The sequence below is a fragment of the Pinus tabuliformis genome, chromosome J, assembly GCF_031772625.1.
Source record: "Pinus tabuliformis cultivar Carrire ecotype Pingquan chromosome J, CPIR1, whole genome shotgun sequence".
Classification (NCBI taxonomy): domain Eukaryota; kingdom Viridiplantae; phylum Streptophyta; class Pinopsida; order Pinales; family Pinaceae; genus Pinus; species Pinus tabuliformis.
This window is the reverse complement of record NC_142295.1, coordinates 1,050,930,536-1,050,952,869: the sequence shown is the minus strand read 5'-3', so window position 1 is coordinate 1,050,952,869 and position 22,334 is coordinate 1,050,930,536. Positions and strand designations below refer to the sequence as shown.

The 22,334-nt window shown below is 39.1% G+C and overlaps 1 protein-coding gene across 1 annotated transcript in view; it reads right to left on the bottom strand.

The window, feature by feature from the left end:
- LOC149230533 (exocyst complex component EXO84B-like) overlaps nt 1-22,334 on the bottom strand; it is a 202,029-nt gene that overhangs the window by 142,474 nt on the left and 37,221 nt on the right. Inside the window, exon 2 of the mRNA XM_089379011.1 lies at nt 2,899-2,996. Coding sequence (XP_089235137.1) covers nt 2,899-2,996 — 98 coding nt within the window. The remainder of the gene's footprint in view (nt 1-2,898; nt 2,997-22,334) is intronic.

The following is a 22,334-nucleotide window of genomic DNA, read 5'->3' as shown; positions in this document are numbered from 1 at the left end:
GAGCGCCACGGTCGCAAAATCGGGACTTGCTGGCCCATCAAATCAGACTCGCGTGCCCATTGAATCCCAGATGGCAGGGCACACTGGACTCTCAAATCAAACATGTGTCCTAGAGAATCGTGTCCAATTCAGGGGATTCGGGACACGAATGGGGGGGGAGGGCAAATCCAATTTCTTAGCCAACAATTATTTGGCTCCTTGATGTATCTTGTGAACACTCGGCCCGATATATGCTTTGCAGTAAATGTTCTTAGTCAATTTCAGATGGAGCCAAGGCACGATCATTGGATAGCAACTAAACACATTTTGACGTATCTTCATGGAACGATGCATCACTAACTAAGATATGTTGATAAGAATATATAGTTGATATGCTATACAGAGTCTGATTGGGGAGGCAATGAGACAGATGGAAGAAGCACTATTGGTGGATGTTTTAGTTTGGGATCCTATATGATCTCATGGATGAGCAAGAAACAAGATTTGGTTGCATTAAGAGTGTTGAAGAAGAGTATATTGCAGCATGTGAAGCCAGAAGAGAAGATGTTTGGTTGAGAAAGTTGTTATCGGATTTGTTCGAAGGACCATTGGACCCTACCATCATATGCTGTGATAGCCAGAGCAGCATAAAATTAACTGACGACTCGATATTTCATGCTAGAACAAAGCATATCAACAATAATTATCATTACATTCGAAGTTTGGTGCGGGATGGGGTTGTGAAGCTACACTGCATCTCCATTGACAAACAAGTAGCTGATATTTTGAAAAACTCTCTTCCGAATAAGAAGCTTGAGTACTTGAGAAACAAGCTTGGACTTGTTAACATCTCCTCTCTCATTGAGAGGGAGTGATATGGGACACTATATTCTCCATAGGTGTCATGCACTACACCAGGACTAACCGTCGTACATCTAGTGTACCACAATGGGAGGGAGAATGAAGGATTGATAAACATCTGGGACGGGCACTCCTTGAGGATTGGGAATCCAAGAAAGGAAGTAGTTCCATGCGTCAATACTATTTGAGGATGTGGTAGGGCATCCAAGATAAGAGTAGTCAAAGAGGACCAATATTCTTTGAGGATTGGGAATCCAAGATAAGAATAGTCATGGAAGGACATACCTTGTGAACATTCGGATGGGATATGTGCCTTGAGAGACTGGGGTCCATTTGTATGCCTCCCAGCATTGAGTTCAATCTTGTGGAGAGTTAAAGTTTGAGTCAAAGACTTCTTATCCTTGAGGTTAACAATGTTGGTTGTGATGTTGATGACTTATCAATCCAACTCTTCTTCTAAGAACTTTTCAATTTGAGAATTCATGTACCTTGTTGTGAAATCATAAATACCTCCCTAGTTAAGAGGGAGTGTTAGAAAATGTAACTAGGTTTGGTCTTCATAATTGTATTTGTACTTGTATCAATGTAAATTTTATGAGAAAAAAGAAAAGAGAAAAAGAAAATTTATTCTTATTATTAATTTTCTAGATAAGCATGTTCTTCATGCTTCTAGGTTTTCTTGAGTCAATAAGAAATTTTGTCATCAGTCAAAGCCCCCTTCGGGCATTTTGTATTCAAAAGAAAAATATTATTTTTAAGTCTAGAAGAGTCTATTTGACCCCCAAGACCAAGTCAGCCCTGCCAAGAGAAGTTAAAGGAAGCCTAATTCAACCACATGGAAGGCTTTAAAAGGAAGAGACTTCGACCTCATTTCGACACATTCACTCGCATGTTCGATCTCCATGCAAGAGAAGCAGAATCAAGTGCGAAGGTCAAGAAGAAGAAGAGAAAGGGAAGCAAGAAGAAGATCTTTCTATTTTTGTAATCTTTTGTTCACACATGCAAAGTTCTGGAGCATCTTTACAAGTTGCAGGGCCGAAAATCTCTAAAGCTGCAGGGCTGAAATTTCTGTGAAGTTGCAGGGCTGAAATTCTGTGAAGCTGGGCCAAAATTCTATGAAGCTGGGACAAAATGTTGAAGCTGAGCAAGTTTTGAAGCTGTTGACCTTGTGAACTTTTACTTGTTTGAGGAAGGATTCTTTGGTGGGCCGACTTGATGCTTGAGGAGGTCTTGATCTTGGTCTTTGGGTTTTGAATGTCTCACTTTGAACTGATTCTATAAGAAGAGAAGAATTTTTCTGGGTTTTCCCCTTGGAGGGGTTTTGCCCTGGCTTGGAGCCTATATCTTGTGTTCCTTTTTGTTCTTGTGATCTTCATGTGCTTTATGGTTTTGGTAATTGCTTGATGAAGAAGATATAACAAAATAATTAAACGCCAACAAATCTCACAAGTAATTATCAAGTTAAGAGGAATCAACCCTAATCTGCAATACCCTTGATTTCTCAACACTGACCAGCAATCATTTTAATGAGGCTGGCGAATGTCCGAAACTCATATGATGCCTTTAGACATTGTATATTGCTAATCTAAATAATCCTACAAGCTATTCACAGACAAAAATTAAATTGCAATAACGTAGCCAGTTGTCAAATTGTTTAATAATGATGTACAGATAAAAGCATTTAGCTAGCCCCAAGCAACAAGCTTCTGCCCTGGATTACAAACCAGGTAAATAAAGGTCTGTCAGACAGCAAAAACATGTTTCTAAAATTTTAATATGAGGTCCTTCAGAGCTTCCCACTTACCTAAAATAAAGGAAAGAAAAGCATCGCTTCATCTATCAGGAGAGGCAAGGCTCAAAAGACTAGATATATGGAAAAAACAACCCTTGCATCATAAATGATTCCATGTAACAGAAGAGAACTAAGTAGAGGTTGGAAATGTAAAGATACATAGGCAATAAATTTGTCAGATGCTAGTCAAAAACTAGGTAAAGTCATGTTTAAATGTAAGCCAATGGGTCCACAAACTTGAAGAAAATATTCATAAAGTGGCTTACCGGATAAATGCAGAATAATTAGCATATACACTTTTGCGCATTTCTTCAGCGGATGCCTTCTTGAGTTCTAGAAGATGGGTGCATAGTTGCCTAATTTCCTGCACCAAAAACAAAGAAGATTCATCCATCACTATAGAATTAGCAGTTAGTTCAGGTGTATGAAGATGTCAACAAAATTCTACCCAAAAAAAACACAAAAATGGAATCCCAGTTAAAAACCCGCATGAATTTACACCAAGTCTTGGAGAATTATGAACAAAGACAATTTGGAAGTGGAGGGAGTTGACTGATAGGGGGGAATTTGAAAGGGATTAACTCTTAAGATAGATTGAAAGGGGAGCAATATCAAATGGAACTATATAGATTAAATTTTGAAAGAATCATCTTGAGGGTTCGTTAGAAAATGAGGTGAGTTGTATGCTAAGGACAAAGGTTCAAAAGGTAGGTGATATATTTAGATAACAGAGTATTTAAGCTAGTTTAATGCCAATATAAGGGAGGTGAATCAATACAGAATTAGTTCTAAAAGTGAAGACTTCGCTCTAAGGCCGGCAATTTCTATTTATCTTGCACACTTTGTGTTCCAGTGGTGACGAATAACAGCTCACTAATTCATTTCCCATGAGTCTATGCCAATCAACCTTCCAACCTTCAGAGTTTTGAGGAATTATAATTATAGGTATATAGATAATTGAAGAATTGTAGGCAGACTGCAATAAAAAGGAAGTTAAAACAATTGTTCTCCACATTATAAAACTTGATAACTAAGAACATAGTATGAGACATCAGAGAAAGCATTCAAAAACAAATTTTATCAAAATGAACTCCAGGAACATGAATATCAATCATTTTCCTCAAAACACATGCATGCAAGCATAAACCTATAGACAGATACACACAAAATATAACCAAGGCGTACACATTTATACATGTATTGTTAGTTTTACCTCTCACTCAGTTTGTGTTCTCCTTCAGCATAACTGTACACAGCAGATTCTACCTCAGCAGGACAATGCACTCAGAAGTCCATATGGTCTCCTTTACAGTGCAGCAAGGAATGTCTGTGGATGAGGACGCAGCTGAAGAAGCCTCATGGAGGTGCAATGCAGTTATATGAGGGAGCCGGGCAGTTACATAACAGTGATAGAGGCACATGCATGCTTAAGACTTGTTTTATTTAGAGGCAGTACTCATCTTTAGCAGACGCAATGGTATGGTAGGCATTCAGTGGTGGTAGCATATGCATGCAGCTTAATGCATGCACTGTCCTTAGTCAGATTTAGAAGGTTCAGTTCACATCAGTTTAGCACAGTTCCAGTTTAGATTAGGGACTGGCATGAGGGTGTGCCATTTTTTCAGAACAGACACTGCTTTCAAGGCAAAGGATGCAAGCATGCAGGCAGACTCGTTCTTCTCCAGTCAAGGCATGCTACTATAGGCAGAGAACTCATGAAGGAGGATGCACCACCAGGTGCTCTAAACTTCATTGTATCTCATGCTCCATCCCTAAGTCACATTGTTCAAGTTCATGTTCAGCGACGATTAAGTTCGATTAGGGTTTAAATTTCCGATAAGGTTCAGATGAGGTTTGACTTTAAATTTGGCTATATAGGATTTATCATCGCTGGTCAGATCTTCAAATGGCAACCTGCCGGATCGCAATGGAAGAGAGTTGAGCAGAGTTTCATTGCTCTCTTTCCTCAAATGTGAAGTCGTGAATGACAGCTCAGGCTTACAGGCGGTGGTGAGGGAGGCCAGAGCAAAGAGGGTTTACAGGCAGCGGCAACTCGACAAGGGAAGCCTGAGTGGAGGGTTTAGATGCTGTGGAGAAATGGAGAAATGCATGCCAGGAAAGAGTTCATCTTTGACATTCAGCAAACCTGGATGAACCTAAAAAAAATTAAGGTTTGCCAAATTTCGAACCTGAAGGTTCAGGTTTGACAAACCCTATAACTTAGCTCCCTCCTAGTTCATATAATAGTGAGTTAGAAATAATTTTTTAGCAGTTTCCCTCATATTTTTCTTTTGGAAGTAATAAAGACTTAACATGTGGCTCAGTACAGAAATCTGTTTGCAGTCATAATTTTCAGATCATTGTTTATGCAGAAAGAGTGCATACAGTCCGCTGTTCTGGGTTTCCCTTGGTTTATTGTTCATACTTTCTAGTTTGCTTATGTGTGTTCAGATCTAGCAGTAACAGCAGTTACAGGCAGCGGCAACTCGACAAGGGAAGCCTGAGTGGAGGGTCTAGATGCTGTGGGGAAATGGAGAAATGCATGCCAGAAAAGAATTCATCTTTGACGTTCAGCAAACCTGGATGAACCTAAAAAAAATTAAGGTTTGCCAAATTTCGAACCTAAAGGTTCAGGTTTGACAAACCCTATAACTTAGCTCCCTCCTAGTTCATATAATAGTGAGTTAGAAATAATTTTTGAGCAGTTTCCCTCATATTTTTCTTTTGGAAGTAATAAAGACTTAACATGTGGCTCAGTACAGAAATCTGTTTGCAGTCATAATTTTCAGATCATTGTTTATGCAGAAAGATTGCATACAGTCCGCTGTTCTGGGTTTCCCTTGGTTTATTGTTCATACTTTTTAGTTTGCTTATATGTGTTCAGATCTAGCAGTAGCAGCAGTTTTGAGAGTTCGTTAAGTTTTCATCTTTCTTTAGGCTTTCTTTTGTTTACTGATATGATCACCATGTATTCAAATTTTTACATATATTTAGGCACATTCTCTGAAACCTTCTAGCAATCCCTGTAGGGATAGTAGGGCTTCTACTTAGGATAGGGAGTTCTTGGAAGGTTTCAGGGGTGGGATGCCTGAGATTAGTCTTTGAGAAAAGCAAAACGGACCTGTGATGTTGTTGGATGTGATGCTTAACTTGCTCCAGCGATTGAAGTGTTAATCTGCCCGTGTTAGGTTGCTGATCTGTTTTCTTTTCACACTCATCTATGTGGTATAGTTGTGTTCCAAGACTTGCAAGGATAACAAATCTCAATCATAAAGAGTCCCACATGTTGGAGTGTGCTTCCAAATTTGTACCATGGAAGTGCAAACTGCAAAATCTATTGGAGGAGTTTGATCTCTGGTGTTTTGCGGAGACTAAGATTACAGAACCTACCGATCTTGCACAGTTTGCAGAATTCAAAAAGAGATGTCCAAGGCAACGCAGCTCATCCTCAACTCTGGGAAGGATCACTTGTTCCGTCGCATCACCCAAAAGACAACTGGTAAGGAGATGTTTGATTTTTTTAGTCACACTATATAAGAATGAGATCATCAATCAGAAGTTCCCTCAGAGTAATAAGCTCAAAGCCACACGGATGAGCAAGATAGCACTGTGGCCAAGTGACTAGATGAAGATTACCAAACTTCGTGACTAACTAGTAGCAGTTGCAAAATAGGTAAAAAGTGAAGAGATAGTACCCATAACCTTGAATGGGTTTTAATCTTCTTAGAAACCCTTCATCCAATGAGTCTATGCCCAAAATATTCTTCCTACCTTTAAGCTATGGGATGATTTCATTTGGGAAGAGACAAGATTGGAAACAGTTGTAAAGATAAAGGAGGAACAGCTTAATCTAGACTCATCAGCAAGATGAAGAAGAGCAATAAGAAAGGATAACTCAAGAGGGATCACAACAGCTTGGAGCCCGAATTAAATTATTTGGACCAGGGGAAGAAAAACTTGAGTCGCATGATGTGTTTTAAGTGTCACAATATGGGCCACTATGCATCTCAGTGCCTTGGGAGGAAGAAATCCAAGCAGCAGCAACAAGACTTTGCATGAAGTGCAGAAACTTCAATTGGAGCATATGAGTTAGCAATCAAACTTGGGACAGCATTCTCCATGGTATTATGCCTTTCCACTAACTATTTCTAGTGCAGGGTGCTATACAGATAGTGGAACATCCAAACACAGCCTTCAACAAGAAAGCTTTCAGTAGATTGCAAGAACAAGAGTATCCATGCCACTTCGTCAATGATTGGAACTAGCTTTGTCTCCTTCCTCATGCCTTCAAGTGATGTTCTTGACCCAGATGATGTTTTGGTTGTCCCTGATGTAACAAAGAGTCCTCTTTCAGTTTCTGCCATGCCAAATTTATATTATATGCCAGAGTTTGATGGTCAATAAGTGATAATTACCAAAAGAACAATCCTAAACCTGGTCAAGTTTTGGCCAGATGAGTTTGAGATGGTAGCCTTTAAAGACTGATTCCTTATCCAGTTGAGGAGGTACAGCAGAAAGCAATGATGGAGGAGTGCCCTTCCATCTTTGAGAAAACAATTTTAAAACTTTCATGTAATTAGTGATTGATTCCATGCATGCAACTAACTGGAGTATTGAAGAGTACCAATACATGTTTGTTGCCAAACGACTCTCTTAAAAAGTGGGAATTCTCCAATCACCAAAGGATCCTCTCCGAAAGAGGAGTTGATCTTACTGAGGCTTTGCTTTACTTGATGAAGGTTTTGAGGTGTGTGGGCTAGATATCCATGAATTCAAAATGAAAAACCCCCTGTATGATCTAATTCAAGCACCATGAGTTTAGGATTTCAATCTCAATGATTTTTAACTCAAAGTTAGGATTTTCATGTTTAGTGCAAATTTTAATTCTTTATTTGATAGACCTGAGCCACTTATCTTGGCCCTGTATACAGATTAGTGTATTATTGCAGAAAGTCCTGAAACTTCATGAGCTGGTCTGTGATGAGGTTGACCTATGATGTTGCCATGAAGGAAAAAGGAGGTTGGCAGGTTGGTGATGAAGTTTTCCTCATGCAACAGAATTACACCTTGAAGATTCTGAGGAGATTTTTGAGTACAAAAGGGAGCAGTGGTCCTGGTTTATATTCCTTCGGGTTCATGAATGGTCAATGTTATTTTGAATCCCCTGGCAGAGGGGACGTTAATTTGAGTAGAATTTGAGTTTCATGCTACATATAATCCAGTTTAAATTCCATTACCATTCTCCCCGCACATAACCTACCCATTTGTATAAACTCCACCTGTCCATTTGTATAAACTCCACTTGTCTAAGTGTTTGCTACATTTTTAGATTTGCCTTCTGTTAAATTCTTTACACCAGCTATGATCCATTTTATTTCAACAATTTAAACAAAACCCAGAAAATATTTATCTCAAATAAATTCTGCAACTGCAGATAAAATAAATATTAAATACACTGTTACATAAACTCAAAATAATTTGCAGCAGAAAATATTTGCAGGAAATTAGAGATGCAAAAGCAGATACTTCACCCAAACAATTCTCCATCACTTTTATTAAAATCTGAAAAATATGGGTTAGACCCAAAGAAAAAATTTTACTCTGAAATTTATCTGCTGCAAGGAAACCTGTAACTCAGCCTCCTCCTAAAATACACCTCAGAAATTCACTTTGAGCTGCAAGAAAAAGGTTTGCAAGAATTTCCAGTCTTCTATACAGCTATTGTACGGAACCCTTGCTGCACTTATGGGCTCAGCCTACTGCACTTGCCCTCCTCTAAACAATCCCGTCTTCCTTCTCTTGTTGTACTCAGCCCTCTCTCTCTCCAACTCAACTCCTCTAAATTTATCCTGAAATCTCCTCAGCAAATTTCTCCTCTTTGTTGAATTTTGTAGCTATGGTCGGTATTGTCCATTTGTATTAGCCCACAAAAACAAGAGAGGGAAGTCGTAATATAAATTTAAATTTGTTTTGCCTCAAATTCAAGTCGGCTCAGTCAAAGTAACACACACCTTGGGGATCATTAGAACTATATGAAAAGGTCATTTGCAATATTCCTAGCAGAAATAATAAGTCATAACAGCAGTGAAATCATGCAACCAAAAGTTAAAACACATGCAGAAATATTAGCACACCAAGAATGCTGAGCAGCACCTTTGTTGTGTTGGCTCAACAGCTCAAATGAACAGTGATATAATTTTCAGATTGAAAAAAAGCCCCAAAATGAGGTAGCTCTCTCCTATTTATCTTGGCTGCCTCCCTTCCCTTGTGGGCTCCACCAATTCGACCCCTTTGCCTTCTTTCTCCCTCCAATTCGACTTGCCTCCAAGGGAGTTTGAATTTCTCTCTCTTGGGGTGGCCCCCACACTCCACTAATTTCTAAATTTTCTCCCATCCTCCTAATGTTTGCCCAAAATTTCGCCTAACTCCCCAAAATTGCAAAACTGTGTGGTTGCCTTGATAAAATTAATTGGAGGGAACATTACATCATTTGACCTCCTCCACTGGAAGCCAACTCGAAGCATCAAAATACATCTGTTTTTGTTCACCCATACGAAAGAGTGTTGAATTGTGTGGTTTGGGAGGTACTCCACAAGCCCAAGAGTTGGGTTTGTGAAGTTTGGTCACAAAAGGCTTTGTGGGCAAAAACCCAAGTAACTGGGTTTTAGACCCAAGTTGGGGTTTAAAATCCAAAAGAAAATTAAAATTTCCTAAGGTCTAAGTGGAGAAAACCCCTAAGATCTCGAGGATTCCTAAGAGGCCTAGGAACTTAGGAAGGGCTATTTTAAGAGGCCAAAGGGAAGGCTAGAGGCATCAAGTGGGAGGAGCTCATTTGATCGTAGGGCTACTAGAGATGTAGCCTAGAAGGAGGCCAAGAAGGGCTACTACAAGAGGTTGTGATCCCCATAAGGAGGCAGCAAAAGAGTGTTGCAGACATCTAGAGGAGCCGAATCAGCTAGAAGAGGAGGACAATTTTTGTTCCTTGTCTTAAGTGTTGGATTGACCAAGTTAGAAGGTCTGGCCATGAAAGAATCTGGGCACAAGTCTGACCATAAACAGGTCGCGTCAGTTCAGATTTGGAAGAAAGGGCCGAGACCCTACTATAGGTTGTCTAGACGGTCGTAAGGCCTAGTCTTGGAGGGCCACAGGCCTGACCTATTCCAGAAAGAAGGCCACAACTTCTAAGGAACAAAGTTGAGATCTTTAGGGCAGCTTTGTTGTGACCAAGGCTCAAGGGTGACTGAGGTAACCCTAGCAAAGGGAGGCTGCAGAGATTCGTGTACTCGGCCTAGATTTCAGTCAAAGATCGTGGCCAGATCTATGGATTCTTGGAGATGTGATGAAGGATCTAAGAAGGCAACTTTGCATGCTTCATGATGGTATGGAAAAGAGTTGGTTCTAAAGTGTTTAGGACAGTAGATTTTGAAACCCTGGTTAGCGTTCTCTCCATGCATGAACAGGCACATAGATCAACTCTTAAGTCTGCCCCAGGAGTGCAAGGAGACAGAAGTAGAGTCTAATGTGGGCTGACATGAGGTGTTGAGAAGAGGACAGATTCAAGGAAGAGATGTAGGTTTTTGGACTGTTCATGGGTTTGAACAGCAGCAAATTTGGTGCACAAGAACGGTGATTTTGAGGAGTCAAATCATTGTTAGGTGGCAGCATGAAGAAGCCCTAGATGGGGGCAGTTCTGCGGGTCCCGGATCTGTGCAATTTGAGGAACATATTGCAGAACAAAGGGTAGTATGTTTGCATCCCTATATCAGTTCAGAGAGCCCTAAGGAGAGTGATAGTAGCAGCTTATGTGTCACAGAGTTGGGCAGATGTGTAGCAACTGGGATCAGGACTCTAAAGTGACAAGAAGGCTAACAAGTGGGCAGATCTAGATGATGAAAGAACTGTCTACAAATGGAATTGTGAACAGTGGTTTTTTGTAGTGCAGGATGCAGTGCAGGAAGCAGTGGGTGAAGACCTCAAGTGCAGGATCGTGAAAGGAACCTTGGACTGTTAGGAGGCAGATTTGGAGCCCGAGTTCAGAAGTTGCAGATGGGCAGACTTCAGTGAAAAGAGGGCAGTACCAGAAGTCCCAATGAGCAGTCATCCTAATGGAGCAGGACTACTTCTAGTGGGCAGATTGATGAGCCAAAGTTCAGTAGCACAAAAGGAGTTGTGGTCACTAATAGTGGCAGGTTGGGCAACTAAGATGTAGTTGCAGTGATCAGCAGAAAGGAAGGCAAGAGGACCCACCAAGTGTGTTCAGGGTATGTTGATTGAAAGGTTTGTGGGGTGCCAAATAACTAAGTAGATCAAGTGTTGTCTTGTTCAGGGTAGATTGGTTGTCAAAGTGACTGACACCAAGCCCTAGTTGTGCCCTTGTATATTAGGGCTATATGTAAGGGCCATGATGCCTGGTACAGAAGCCCTAAGATTGTTGTATTATAGTTTGTAATATAATGAAGAAGGCTTTGAAAAAGTTAAAAATTCTCATGTGCACTAGTTGATTCACTGATGTGTGTTTATTCCACTGGTCATGGCATTTGAGTGAGTTTGTGTCAGAGATTCGAAGACCCAAACTAGATTCTCATATGTCGTGGAAAAATCAACACGGTATCAGAACAGCTTTGAAGGGCCTATTGTCGCCCAAACTGTACAAGCAAGATGAAACAACGCTCAAGACAGGGGTTGTCACTCTAATCCATGCCCTCTCCATTCTAGTTGTCACCCTATAGCAAGCTATGAGGGATAGTCCCTATGACATGTGAAGATATGAGACTTGTTGGCAACCAACAAATCCGAGAGACACAACTGGATGGCCTAGCAACCTAGCTGAATTAGAAAGTTAAATGATTGGATTAGATTATCATGAAAGACCAGTGCCTTAAATGGAGTCGATTACTTGCTTTAGATATATTATTTACCAAGTTACCAGATGAACATTTGTTGCTTAAGGATGCTTCACTATCCTAAATACAATGCAAATCCTACAATCTGAGTGAGATGCCAAAAATTGGTTTATTTTAAGTTATATTCCTATCTAAGTGTATCCTTCCTCTTAACCGTTTTGAAGCTAGTCTCTAGAGTAGGTTGTGAGAGATGTGACTGGGAAGCAAGCTAGGGCTTGATTAACGATCCCTCCCCTTCGGTTCTAACCACCCGATGCCTTCGCACTGCAGAGACTCTAGCTTTGACGACTGCAAGGTCACCGTGTTAACAACTATAGAAGTTCTAGACTCCTCAAGCTAGATGAGAAAGGTGGGCCTATCTCTCTATCGACCAAGCTTATGCTGGGAAGTTAATTAATTAATGCAGAGACTAATCTTAAAATGCAAGATATGAGTGGATTTTCTTAAGGTGAGATTATTTAATTTTTTAAGTACTTAGAGACAAACAATCTTGAAAATAATGAAGTACTTAGTCAATGGACAATGATAATCCTCACCGCAAGAGAAAGTGTTCAAATTAAACAGTGCTATAAAAATGTTGTCGATAATATCAAAAGACAATTTCTTAAGAGATAAACAAAATCACATGGACAAGATCAATGCTCCTTAGCACAATTAGCAATCTTTAAGATTATAACAATAAATTACCAATATGCCAATTAGCTCCTTATGGACACAAGAAGATCTCTTATCACGATTATGATTAAATTTGATTAAGGTGCTTTAAGAGTGACTTAGATTCACAAAATCCACAAGAGATATTTAATTCAACAATGAGCAATGTATCCACTTATCCAAGAAATAATGATAACAATGAGAAAGTAGAGCATTAATCCACAATGTCACTTAGGGCCAATCTTATCAACAATTACCAATCCAATTAGAGCACTTGAATGAAAAAATGTTGATGCAAAAGAGAACAAGATGCTAATAGTTATTTTGACCAAATTTTAAGTCCAAATCACTTCAACCATTAATGTTTATGAATTATAAGAGTTCCTTAGTTGATTTTAGAAACTTATATGATTTATCACTGCTACAACCTTGTTTTCAAAGGTCTGAAAATTTATATTAGCAGTTAAGAAACAATGCAAGATGTCAAAGATAAGCTAGAAAATCAATGCATTAAACCTTCCAATGATTTCCAGTTGATTATAAGACTGCTTAGAAGCTATAGATCGTACTTTTAATGTTCAGATTAGACCTCGAAAGAGCATATATCAGACTTGCAATAACTCAGAAAATTAGTGATTCAGTGCTTCATTAGCCAACAAAGTGTCAAATTATCAATGCCAAATAAGTTCCAATGATTAGCCAATTAAGTTAAGCAACTATTGGATGATCTTTGTTCAATTTTATTAGAGTTATATGACTGCATAAATGGTTGTAGTATTGAAAAATCTAGGGGGCAACAAGTGTAGGTGATTTCTTTTACTTTGATAATTGTTTGTGATGTATTTTTACTTTACTTTATTAACTTCTTCTTTTGTTTATTATTATTAGAGTTCTCTATCATCAAACTACGACCAAGTCATAAAGAACAATGAGACAATAGGACACAAGATATAGGCGATCAGCCAAGGCCAAAACCTCTCTAACTGAGAGTCAAACCCACCAAAATCCTTCTCTTCTTAAAGAACTTCAATTGACGAATTCCAAGACCTATGACCCTTGACCAAGTCCCTCCTGACCAAGTCATCCTTCCTTCTTGATGAGCTTTCCTTACACGCCTTCCAAACTTCGACCTTCCAACAACAATTTCTGGAACTTTGACCTAGCAACTTCAGCAACTTCGACCTAGTAGCTTCACAGCTTCAACCTTGATGCAGCTTCAGCAACTTCGACCTAGCAGCTTCACAGCTTCGATCTAGAGGCAACTTCACAGCTTTGACCTTGCAGCTTTGATGCAGCTTCAAAATTTCGTCTAACCCAGAAATTGTAGAAACCCTAATATAAGAGAGGGAGAGAAGCTCAAAAACTTTGATCTTGATCTTGATCTTCTTCTTCTTCTTCTTCCTTTTCCAGCGTCTATCTTGAGGAGATCGAACTTGCTTGAGTGAGTGTACAAATGAGGTTGGATTCCTTCTTATTTATAGGCTTGTGAGGGGTACAAATTGCTATGTTGAGGTCGACTTGTCCCTTCATGTAGGCCGGACTTGATCTTTGTGCCATGATGAGGTCTTGGAGGGTCTTTTGACTTTATTTTGACTCAATAATTTTTTCTTTACAATATGTAACATGCCCAAATGGGTCTTCAATACATGACAATGACTCAATTGACTTTATGACAAACCTAGAAGCACTCAATGGGTGCTTGACCTAAAAATAAATTTCCTTGAGCATGAAACCCATGCCTCAAGAACACAAATAATAAATTTATTTTTCTCTTTTTATTAAATACATAAAATCACAATTACATATGCCATTATGAAGACCGAACCTAGTTATATATTTCAACACTCCCTCTTAATTAGGGAGGTATTCATAATCCATACAAGGTACTTGGACATTCTCAATCTGAAGAATTCTCATAAGAAGAGTCAGATTGGTAACCCATCTGTATAGCATCATATCATCCAACATTGTCACATAGCAAGGCCTTGACTAACAGCTCTATCTCTCCACAAGATCAAAGCACAATGCTGGCGAGACCAATGATTTATAGACACCCTCATCATTGTCTCTCTCGGAACATACCCCACCCAAGTTCTCTCAAAGTATGTTCCACTAGGACTATTCTTATCTTGGATTCCCAGTCCTCAAAGAATATCGGTCCTCTACGACTACTCTTATCTTGGATGCCCTACCACATCCTCAAAGAGTATCGGATGCCAGATGCTTACCCAATCCTCCATTCTATCTTCCTAGGTGAAGACAAGAATGATGTATCTATCTCTCCCTCTCAATTAGGGAGGATATGCTCATTCCACTGAAGGAATGTACCCATTCTTATAAAAGGAATGTACCCAAGCTCCCTCTTAATCAGGGACTTAACCAAGCTCCCTCTTAATCAGGGACTTGCCTCCAGTAGCTCTTTAGGTGGAGATCATGGGACAACTAGCTACTTGAAGAGCTCCTCCTTTCGATGTCGTGAACTTCTTTTTCTATATTCAAGAGTCTTCATCTTTTTGGGGCTTCTTCATAGGGCATCGACCATCCATCACTTTCATGCATGTATCATGTCAGTCATGTCATCCTTTCTTTCATTGAAAAGTGATCCATTCGTCCATATTTGGCATTTCTTGCATACCTTACTACCTTCTTCGCAACATGTTTCCTTCATGATCTTCCATCCTACCACATGAGTGTCAATTCTAGATGACATCTATATCTCTTCCTTTGGTAGCCCTACATTAGCCCATCTAGATATTGTTCAAGAATAGAAAACGAAAATTAAATCAAAAATACCTTTGTGATGGTTTTCCATAATGACATCTCCTTGTTTGCATCAACATCCTGCATATATATTAACACATCTCCAGGGGAAAGATATAGAACGTCAAGGGTCTCTTTCTTTTTCAGACTTTATCAGGATCCTCATATCTTTCCCCTGGAGATATCATAGTCAAATCTTCTAGTCCTTGGATGTTGATTGCCTTCTCCATAGTTGCATTTTTCATGATCTCTTCCTCTCTTTATTCACAAATTTCCTCCCAGGAACTTCCAATCATAGTTTCTTCAACTTTGTCAACCACCTCATATTTCATATGAGGACATATTATGTTGATTTCATCTAATCAATGTGTGAACCATGCCTTCATGCATCCTTTCACAAGAGGAGATCCTTTCTTTTGATCATGCTCTTGAGGTAGAGCACTCATTCATGATATCTGCAACCATATGACATGACTCTATTTTATCAAGTACAAGCATACATACCTCATCTCTTTCTTTTGGTCATCTAGACTTCCTTCAGCAACTTCTTTGATTGAAAGAACTTCAATCCCTTGACCTGCTTCACTTCTTTTGACATCATCCCATGAATCCCATACAAGTTGGACTTCTCAGCGAGACACTTGCTTCTTCCAATAGGTGAACCTTTCAATGAAGATTACAACGAAGGATCTTGATCATCCTCGTCCTGCAAATGCTCCTTTTAATGATGTATGATGAGCTCTATACTAGATGACTTTATTTTTCCCATAAGTACTACTTATGTTTGTAATTAGGTTACCAAGAGCTACATCCTTCTATAGGTGACAGCCATAGCTTCTTTATGATGATGTCACAAGCTCTTGCTTTCAATTGTATGCTTCTATGATGCCATCTCCTAACATGATGGATCCTATCATGCTTCTAATGATTCCTACAATGATAGTTATATTTTACAACAAAAGACTTGAAAAGAACTAGGTGAGGAAGACTATCTCAATCATAGTAGAGATATTTTACTTCCTCCTTGGATTTCTTCTTTTCAGCTTCTTCCACTTCTTCAGTGATATGAGCTTCTTCCACTTCTTCAGTGATATGGGCTTCTTCCCTTCCCCTTTTTGTTGTTGTCCTTCTTGAGCTTTGGACAATCTCTCTTGTAGTGCCCATATTCATGACAATCATAGCATTGAACCTTCGACATGTTCTTCTTCTTTTTCTAAGGACCAAGCTTCCCAAACTTCCCTTTTCTTCTAACCATGGCAACAAATGCTTGAGCTTGCTCGCTTGATCCTACATCGATTTTTGCCTTCAATTCTGTTTCTTCGATTTTTTTTGCTCAATGACCATAGTTCATTGAATCGAGTAGCTTCCTTCTTCCCGTAGATGCTTGATGTGAAGTTGCCCCATTCCTCTAATAGTGCACAGAGCACTATGGTAGGCATTTCCTTGTCAGACATTATCACTCCCAACTCTTGGAGTTGGTCTCTTATTTCTGACACCCTCATAAAGTATAAGGTTATTCCTTCTTTTGATATCTTCATCTTGTAAAGCTTGAGCTTCTTCTTTCGGAAGTTCAACAATTAAAACCTTAAAATGAACAACAATTTCATTTTCTATGAGGATCAAATCTATCCTCTTCTTCCATGCCATAATGTTTGACGACCCAACCAATTTGTTGCTCTCCTAGCAATATGAAGTCATTTTGACATATTCAAATATAGATATAGAAATACTTGTCAAATGAAGATACTCCTAGATGATGAAATCTTCAACTTGATGCCTTCTTGATTTTGATGATGATGTAGATAATAGAAGATGTCTTCTTGTTGAAGATGTCTTTCTTCAAAAGTGATCCTTGGCTCAAAGGGAGATCACATTGATTCCTTGATGATGATGACAATGCTTTTTCCTATTTTTCTTCCTTCAAGGTAACGCCAGTTAAACTTGTTTCAAAACCTCAAATTTCAGCCCTTCTTCAGAATTTCGGCTTGATGTACAAGTTCTGTAATTTTGGCCTTTTCTGGAATAACCCCAGTTCACACATGTGGCTAGAAGATAGACAAATTTGCCTCCTTTGTACTTCGCATGGCTTGACTTCCTTTTCATGTTATTCTGCTTGCAAAGGAGACCTTTCTTGGCACAAAACTTGATCCTTGATGGTGGTTGCAATTCGATACTTGTTGTTGCAGAAGGATGTCTTAATACTTCGCATGTGTGGAGAATATAGCCCAAAAAAACAGACCCAAAAGTGCTTCGCTCTTCCTTCCTCGTGATAATTATTGTAGAATGAGTGAGTTTCCCAAGAACGCTTCAAGTATTGAACCCTTCTTTGGATGAGCTAGGGTTTTGAGGTCTTCTTTAATGCTCTTAATTATTCCCTTTCAATATGATGAGAGGGTTAGTCCTTCTTGATGATTGATGCTCTTGATGTTTCCAAGATGATCTCTTTATACTTCGGCCCTCGAGTATCCTTCTTTGTGTATTTCTTGATGAAGTCACCTTAGCTCTGATACAATGTTGAGAAATCTAGGGGGCAACAAGTGTAGGTGATTTCTCTTACTTTGATAACTACTAATGATGTATTTTTACTTTACTTTATTAATTTCTTTCATTTATTATTATTAGTGTTCTATATCATCAAACAGCTACCAAATCATAAAGAACAATGAGACAATAGGACACAGGGTATAGGCGATCAGCGAGGGCCAAGACCTCTCCAACTGAGAGGAAAACCCACCAGAACCCTTCTCTTCTCATAGAACTTCAATTGACAAATTCCAAGACCTATGACCCTTGACCAAGTCCCTCTAAGACCAAGTCATCCTTCCTTTCTTGATGAGCTTTCCTTACACAGCGTCCAAACTTCGACCTTCCAACAACTTCTCCAGCAACTTTGACCCCAACAACAATTTTTGCAACTTTGACCTAGCAACTTCAACCTAGTCGCTTCACAACTTCGACCTTGATGCAGCTTCAGCAACTTCAACCTAGCAACTTCACAGCTTTGACCTTGATGTAGCTTTCAACGACTTTGACCTAATAGCTTCACAGCGTCGATCTAGAGGCAACTTCACAGCTTCGACCTTGCAGCTTCACAGCTTCGATCTAGAGGCAACTTCACAGCTCGACCTTGCAGCTTCACAGCTTCGATGCAACTTCAAAATTTCATCTAGCCCGGAAATTGTAGAAACCCTAAAGAGAGAGAGAGAGAGAGAGAGAGAGAGAGAGCCCAAAAAATTTGATCTTGATCTTATTCTTCTTCTTCGTCCTTTTCCAGCTTCTATCTTGAAGAGATCAAACTTGGTTGAGTGAGTGTACAAATGAGGTCGAATTCTTTCTTATTTATAGGCTTGTGAGGGGTACTAATTGCTATCTTGAGGCCGACTTGTCCCCTCATGTAGGCGACTTGATCTTTGTGCAATGACGAAGTCTTGGAGGGTCTTTTGACTTTATTTTAACTCAATAATTTTTTCTTTACAATATGTAACATTCCCAAATGGATCTCAATACATGAAAATGACTTAATTGGCTTTATGACAAACCTAGAAGCACTCAATGGGTGCTTGACCTAAAAATAAATTTTCCTTGAGCATGAAACCCATGCCTCAAGAACATAACAAATAATAAATTTATTTTTCTCCTTTCATTAAATACATAAACCACGATTACATATGCCATTATGAAGACCGAACCTAGTTACATATTTCGACATGTAGCAAAATAGAGAAAATAATGAAGGGAAGAAAGGCAAGGCCTAAAGGCCTAGTAGATGGCTAGTTTGACTTCCAATGAACTTGATTGCCTACAACCACAACGTTAGATTCTGAAATTGTTGCAAAGCCAGTATATTAGCTCACTAAAACAATGCAAAAATCAGAGATGACTAAATACAAAGCTAGGGCAAGGGCTAAAGAGCTAGAAAACCCCAAGACTAGGGCTAGATGAGGAAAGAGGCAAGGGTAGCAACCAAAGAGGGGCAATGATGGGGCAAATGAAGCCGAAAAAAGGGAAAATGAGCGAAATCAAGGCCACAAGGGCTGACATCAAGCCCTAAGAGGTTAACATTGGGCAAGAAAAGGCCCTAGAAGGGCCAGCAGCTAAGGGTGAGGCCCCTTAGGGGCTACGGCTAGGCAAGAAAGGGGGTTGAGGGCTTTTAAGGGCAGCCGAAGGCTACAGTCAAGAGAGAGAGAGAGAGGGTGTTGAGGCCCTCAAAGGGCTAGGCGACTACCCTAAAGGGGGCTCGAGAGCCTTAAGAGGCTACCCAAGCCCACGGCAAGGGGAAAGTAAGGCGGCAGAGGCCTTTTTTGGCCTACGGCTAGCCAAAACAAGGGGGGCAAGGCCTTGGAAGGGACTCTGAGGGTTGCGGCCAAGGGAAATAGGGGGGCCAATGGCCCTAGGAGGCCACTAGGCCTCACGGCAAGGCCTTGCGGCCTAAAAAAAATTCAAACCCATGCAAACACGAAAATTCCTCACAAATCACTGGAAAAATGTTGGAAGTTTAGCTTGGAGGATGATAGAAAACTAGCTCTTGCTTTCCTAGGCTTAGATCTGCCTCAAAACCCAAACAAATATCTCTTGGTCAATATGAAATCCACCTGCACAAATGAATCAAAGAATGTCAAACCTCAAAGATATATACAAAAATATAAAATCCCCAAGTTCTGCAAAACAAATGGGTTAGAAACAATTTACAAAATTATTTACAAATGTAGAGTATTTACAAAATAATAATTTTTTGGAGAAATATTTTTGAATGAACAACAATGGATGAATTAATTTTGAAAAATAGATATTGGCGAAAACCCTCCTACAAAATTAATTACCAAAATGAAATCTCAGAGCCCAAACATAGGCGGCTCTTCCCCACAGTCTGTGAACTTGGAGCCCAATGGCTAGCATACCTATAAATCTCTATCATTTTTCTCAAAGTAAAATCGTTAGATCATATAGTAAATCAGATCATCTAAGATAGCATGTATGAATAGAATGTTCTTATCACCAACAAATGAAATAACAGTTATTAAAAATATTCAGCACAATACAAGATCACACATAGCTAACACATACCACAGATCAGTAGAAGAAGAACACCATGAACTGAACCCCAAAGTCTTTCTATTATGATAAAAATGTTCCCAACAAAGCAACATTTCAATACCAGCATTCAAGAATTACATCATCCAAAGATATTCAATAGAAGCAAAATGACTTCCTTATATAGAGAAACCCCTCCAAGTGGAAAATAATGGCTAGTTGGATTGATCCCTGTCAAAATAATCTTGACCGTTGAAAATAATTTGATCTTTTAATCTCCACCATCGAATTTTTAATTTTGAGGAAAAAATCGATTTCTTCTTAAAACCACTTTTAATTAATCCAAAAATTAATATTTTGGATTAATTTCCTCAAAAATTTGATTGACTTAACCACCAAGGTCCAAAAGCTCAATTTTTCCTAAAATATCCCTTTTTTGCCTTGGTGGGGGATTTTCAAAAATTAAGTTTCGTTTGACCCACAATTATTTTATTATTTTCCAATTGGAGAGATTAATTTCTCTATAATTATTTTTTGACGCAAAATCAATTAATTTTTTGGCTTAGGATTTAATTTATTTTTGCTAGAAAAATTAATTAATTGACACTAGAGGGGATTAATTATTTTTTCCACCCTCAAATATTTTAGCCATGTTTTCCAAATATGAGAGACCATGCACTAAAATATTTTTTACATCAAATAATTACAATATCAACCCTTAGAAGGGGGGAAACACATTTAGACTCTGACCCTCGATAATTTACCCAATTCTGCGACACAATATGATCTAGTATAGACCAAGTGGTTTGTAACAAAATAATTTAGCCAAATGTGCTTAAATTATTCCCAAACACACTTTTATAAAAACTCAATAACACTAAGACTCACCTAAGACCATGTCAAGAGATTCCACACTAGCTTTGGGGTTTAAGCTGGAAGAAATACTCAGTCGATTATCCCTGTTTAGAAACAAACATAATTTGGTGAGGTTAAAAAGCTTTCTAGGATGAAATTCGATGCCAAAATCAAAGGCTCACCAAGGTGTTGCTACATAATTAAACGGTCATTCTATCATCATTTACAATATAACTTGCAAAAAATGGGTTTACAATGATACAATGGCGCTGACTGATTTCTTCATGTCTTTGCATTCTGTTTCCTTGGATTGTTGACAAAGTGTGGTCAACAGGGCCAGTGGATCAGAGTGTGCACAGTGGAAGCAGGTTGAGCCAATGGAGATTGTGAAGATTCAAAGAGAGTCTAGCTTCAGAGGGAGCAGCCCTATGCAAGTTCGAGATCTTCAAGTTCTGATGAGGTACATACACTACCGAGATAGCGTGATCCATTCTACAGGGTATGTTGCAGTGATGGATGTTAGATGGGCTAATGTCATCGGTGATGTTGAATACTTCCAAGTAGTGGAAGTACATCCCTCACTAAGCAATGTTATCTGGACTGAACAAGAATGCCCAGTTCAGACCCATCCAACTATTTTGAGGCAAAAACCGGTTTGAACCAATGACTTGAACCGTTTTTGGCCGATTCGATACAAGTGGAGCTTGTTTTGCTATTTTTCTTTTAAATTGTCTTAGTTTGGCACTAGCCCACACTACACGATACGGGGAAACGGGTACGAGTTTCCGAAATGGGTACGTGTACAAAACGTGACCCCCCCCCTCCAAAAATTTTGGAAATGGAAAAACGTGATACATATATATATGTGTGTGTGTGTGTTAGGACTTTTAAGAAATGTTGCAACCATAAAGCATACATGATATATTATAATTTATTACCTTATGATTAAATTGTCCAATGTCAATGCATAAACTATAAGTCTTTAAATTTACATCACATTTATTCATGAATGATCACATAATGAAAGTAGCAATATCGAAAATCAGCCTTTATTATATATATGAGGTTGCGAGTACAATAAAGACTATGAGGCTACAAGTACTATAAAGACTAAAGACTAATAGTCTTCAATCTTCATCCTCATCATCATAATCCTCGTCAAAAATAGAAGCAGAAGCATGCTCAACAGTGGATGGTGGAGCCAGAGAAGATGATTGGTCAATTCCACTTCTAGGCTCTCGGTCCTCAATATTCAGGGCAGCAAGAGAGAGCTCCAAATCAGGACTTTCTGGATCCACATCCCATTCTTTAGGACCACTGCTATATTCTGGACCCCTACAAGATGCAAAACAAAGGTCGGAGTGCACATAAACAAGATCCTCTACCTTCTGTGAGTCCAACTTGTTGCGCTTCATAGAATGAATAAAACCATAGGTGCTCCAATTCCTTTCTGCTGATAAAGAGCTTGCACTTGTGAAAGAACAGGAATGGAAAGGTTT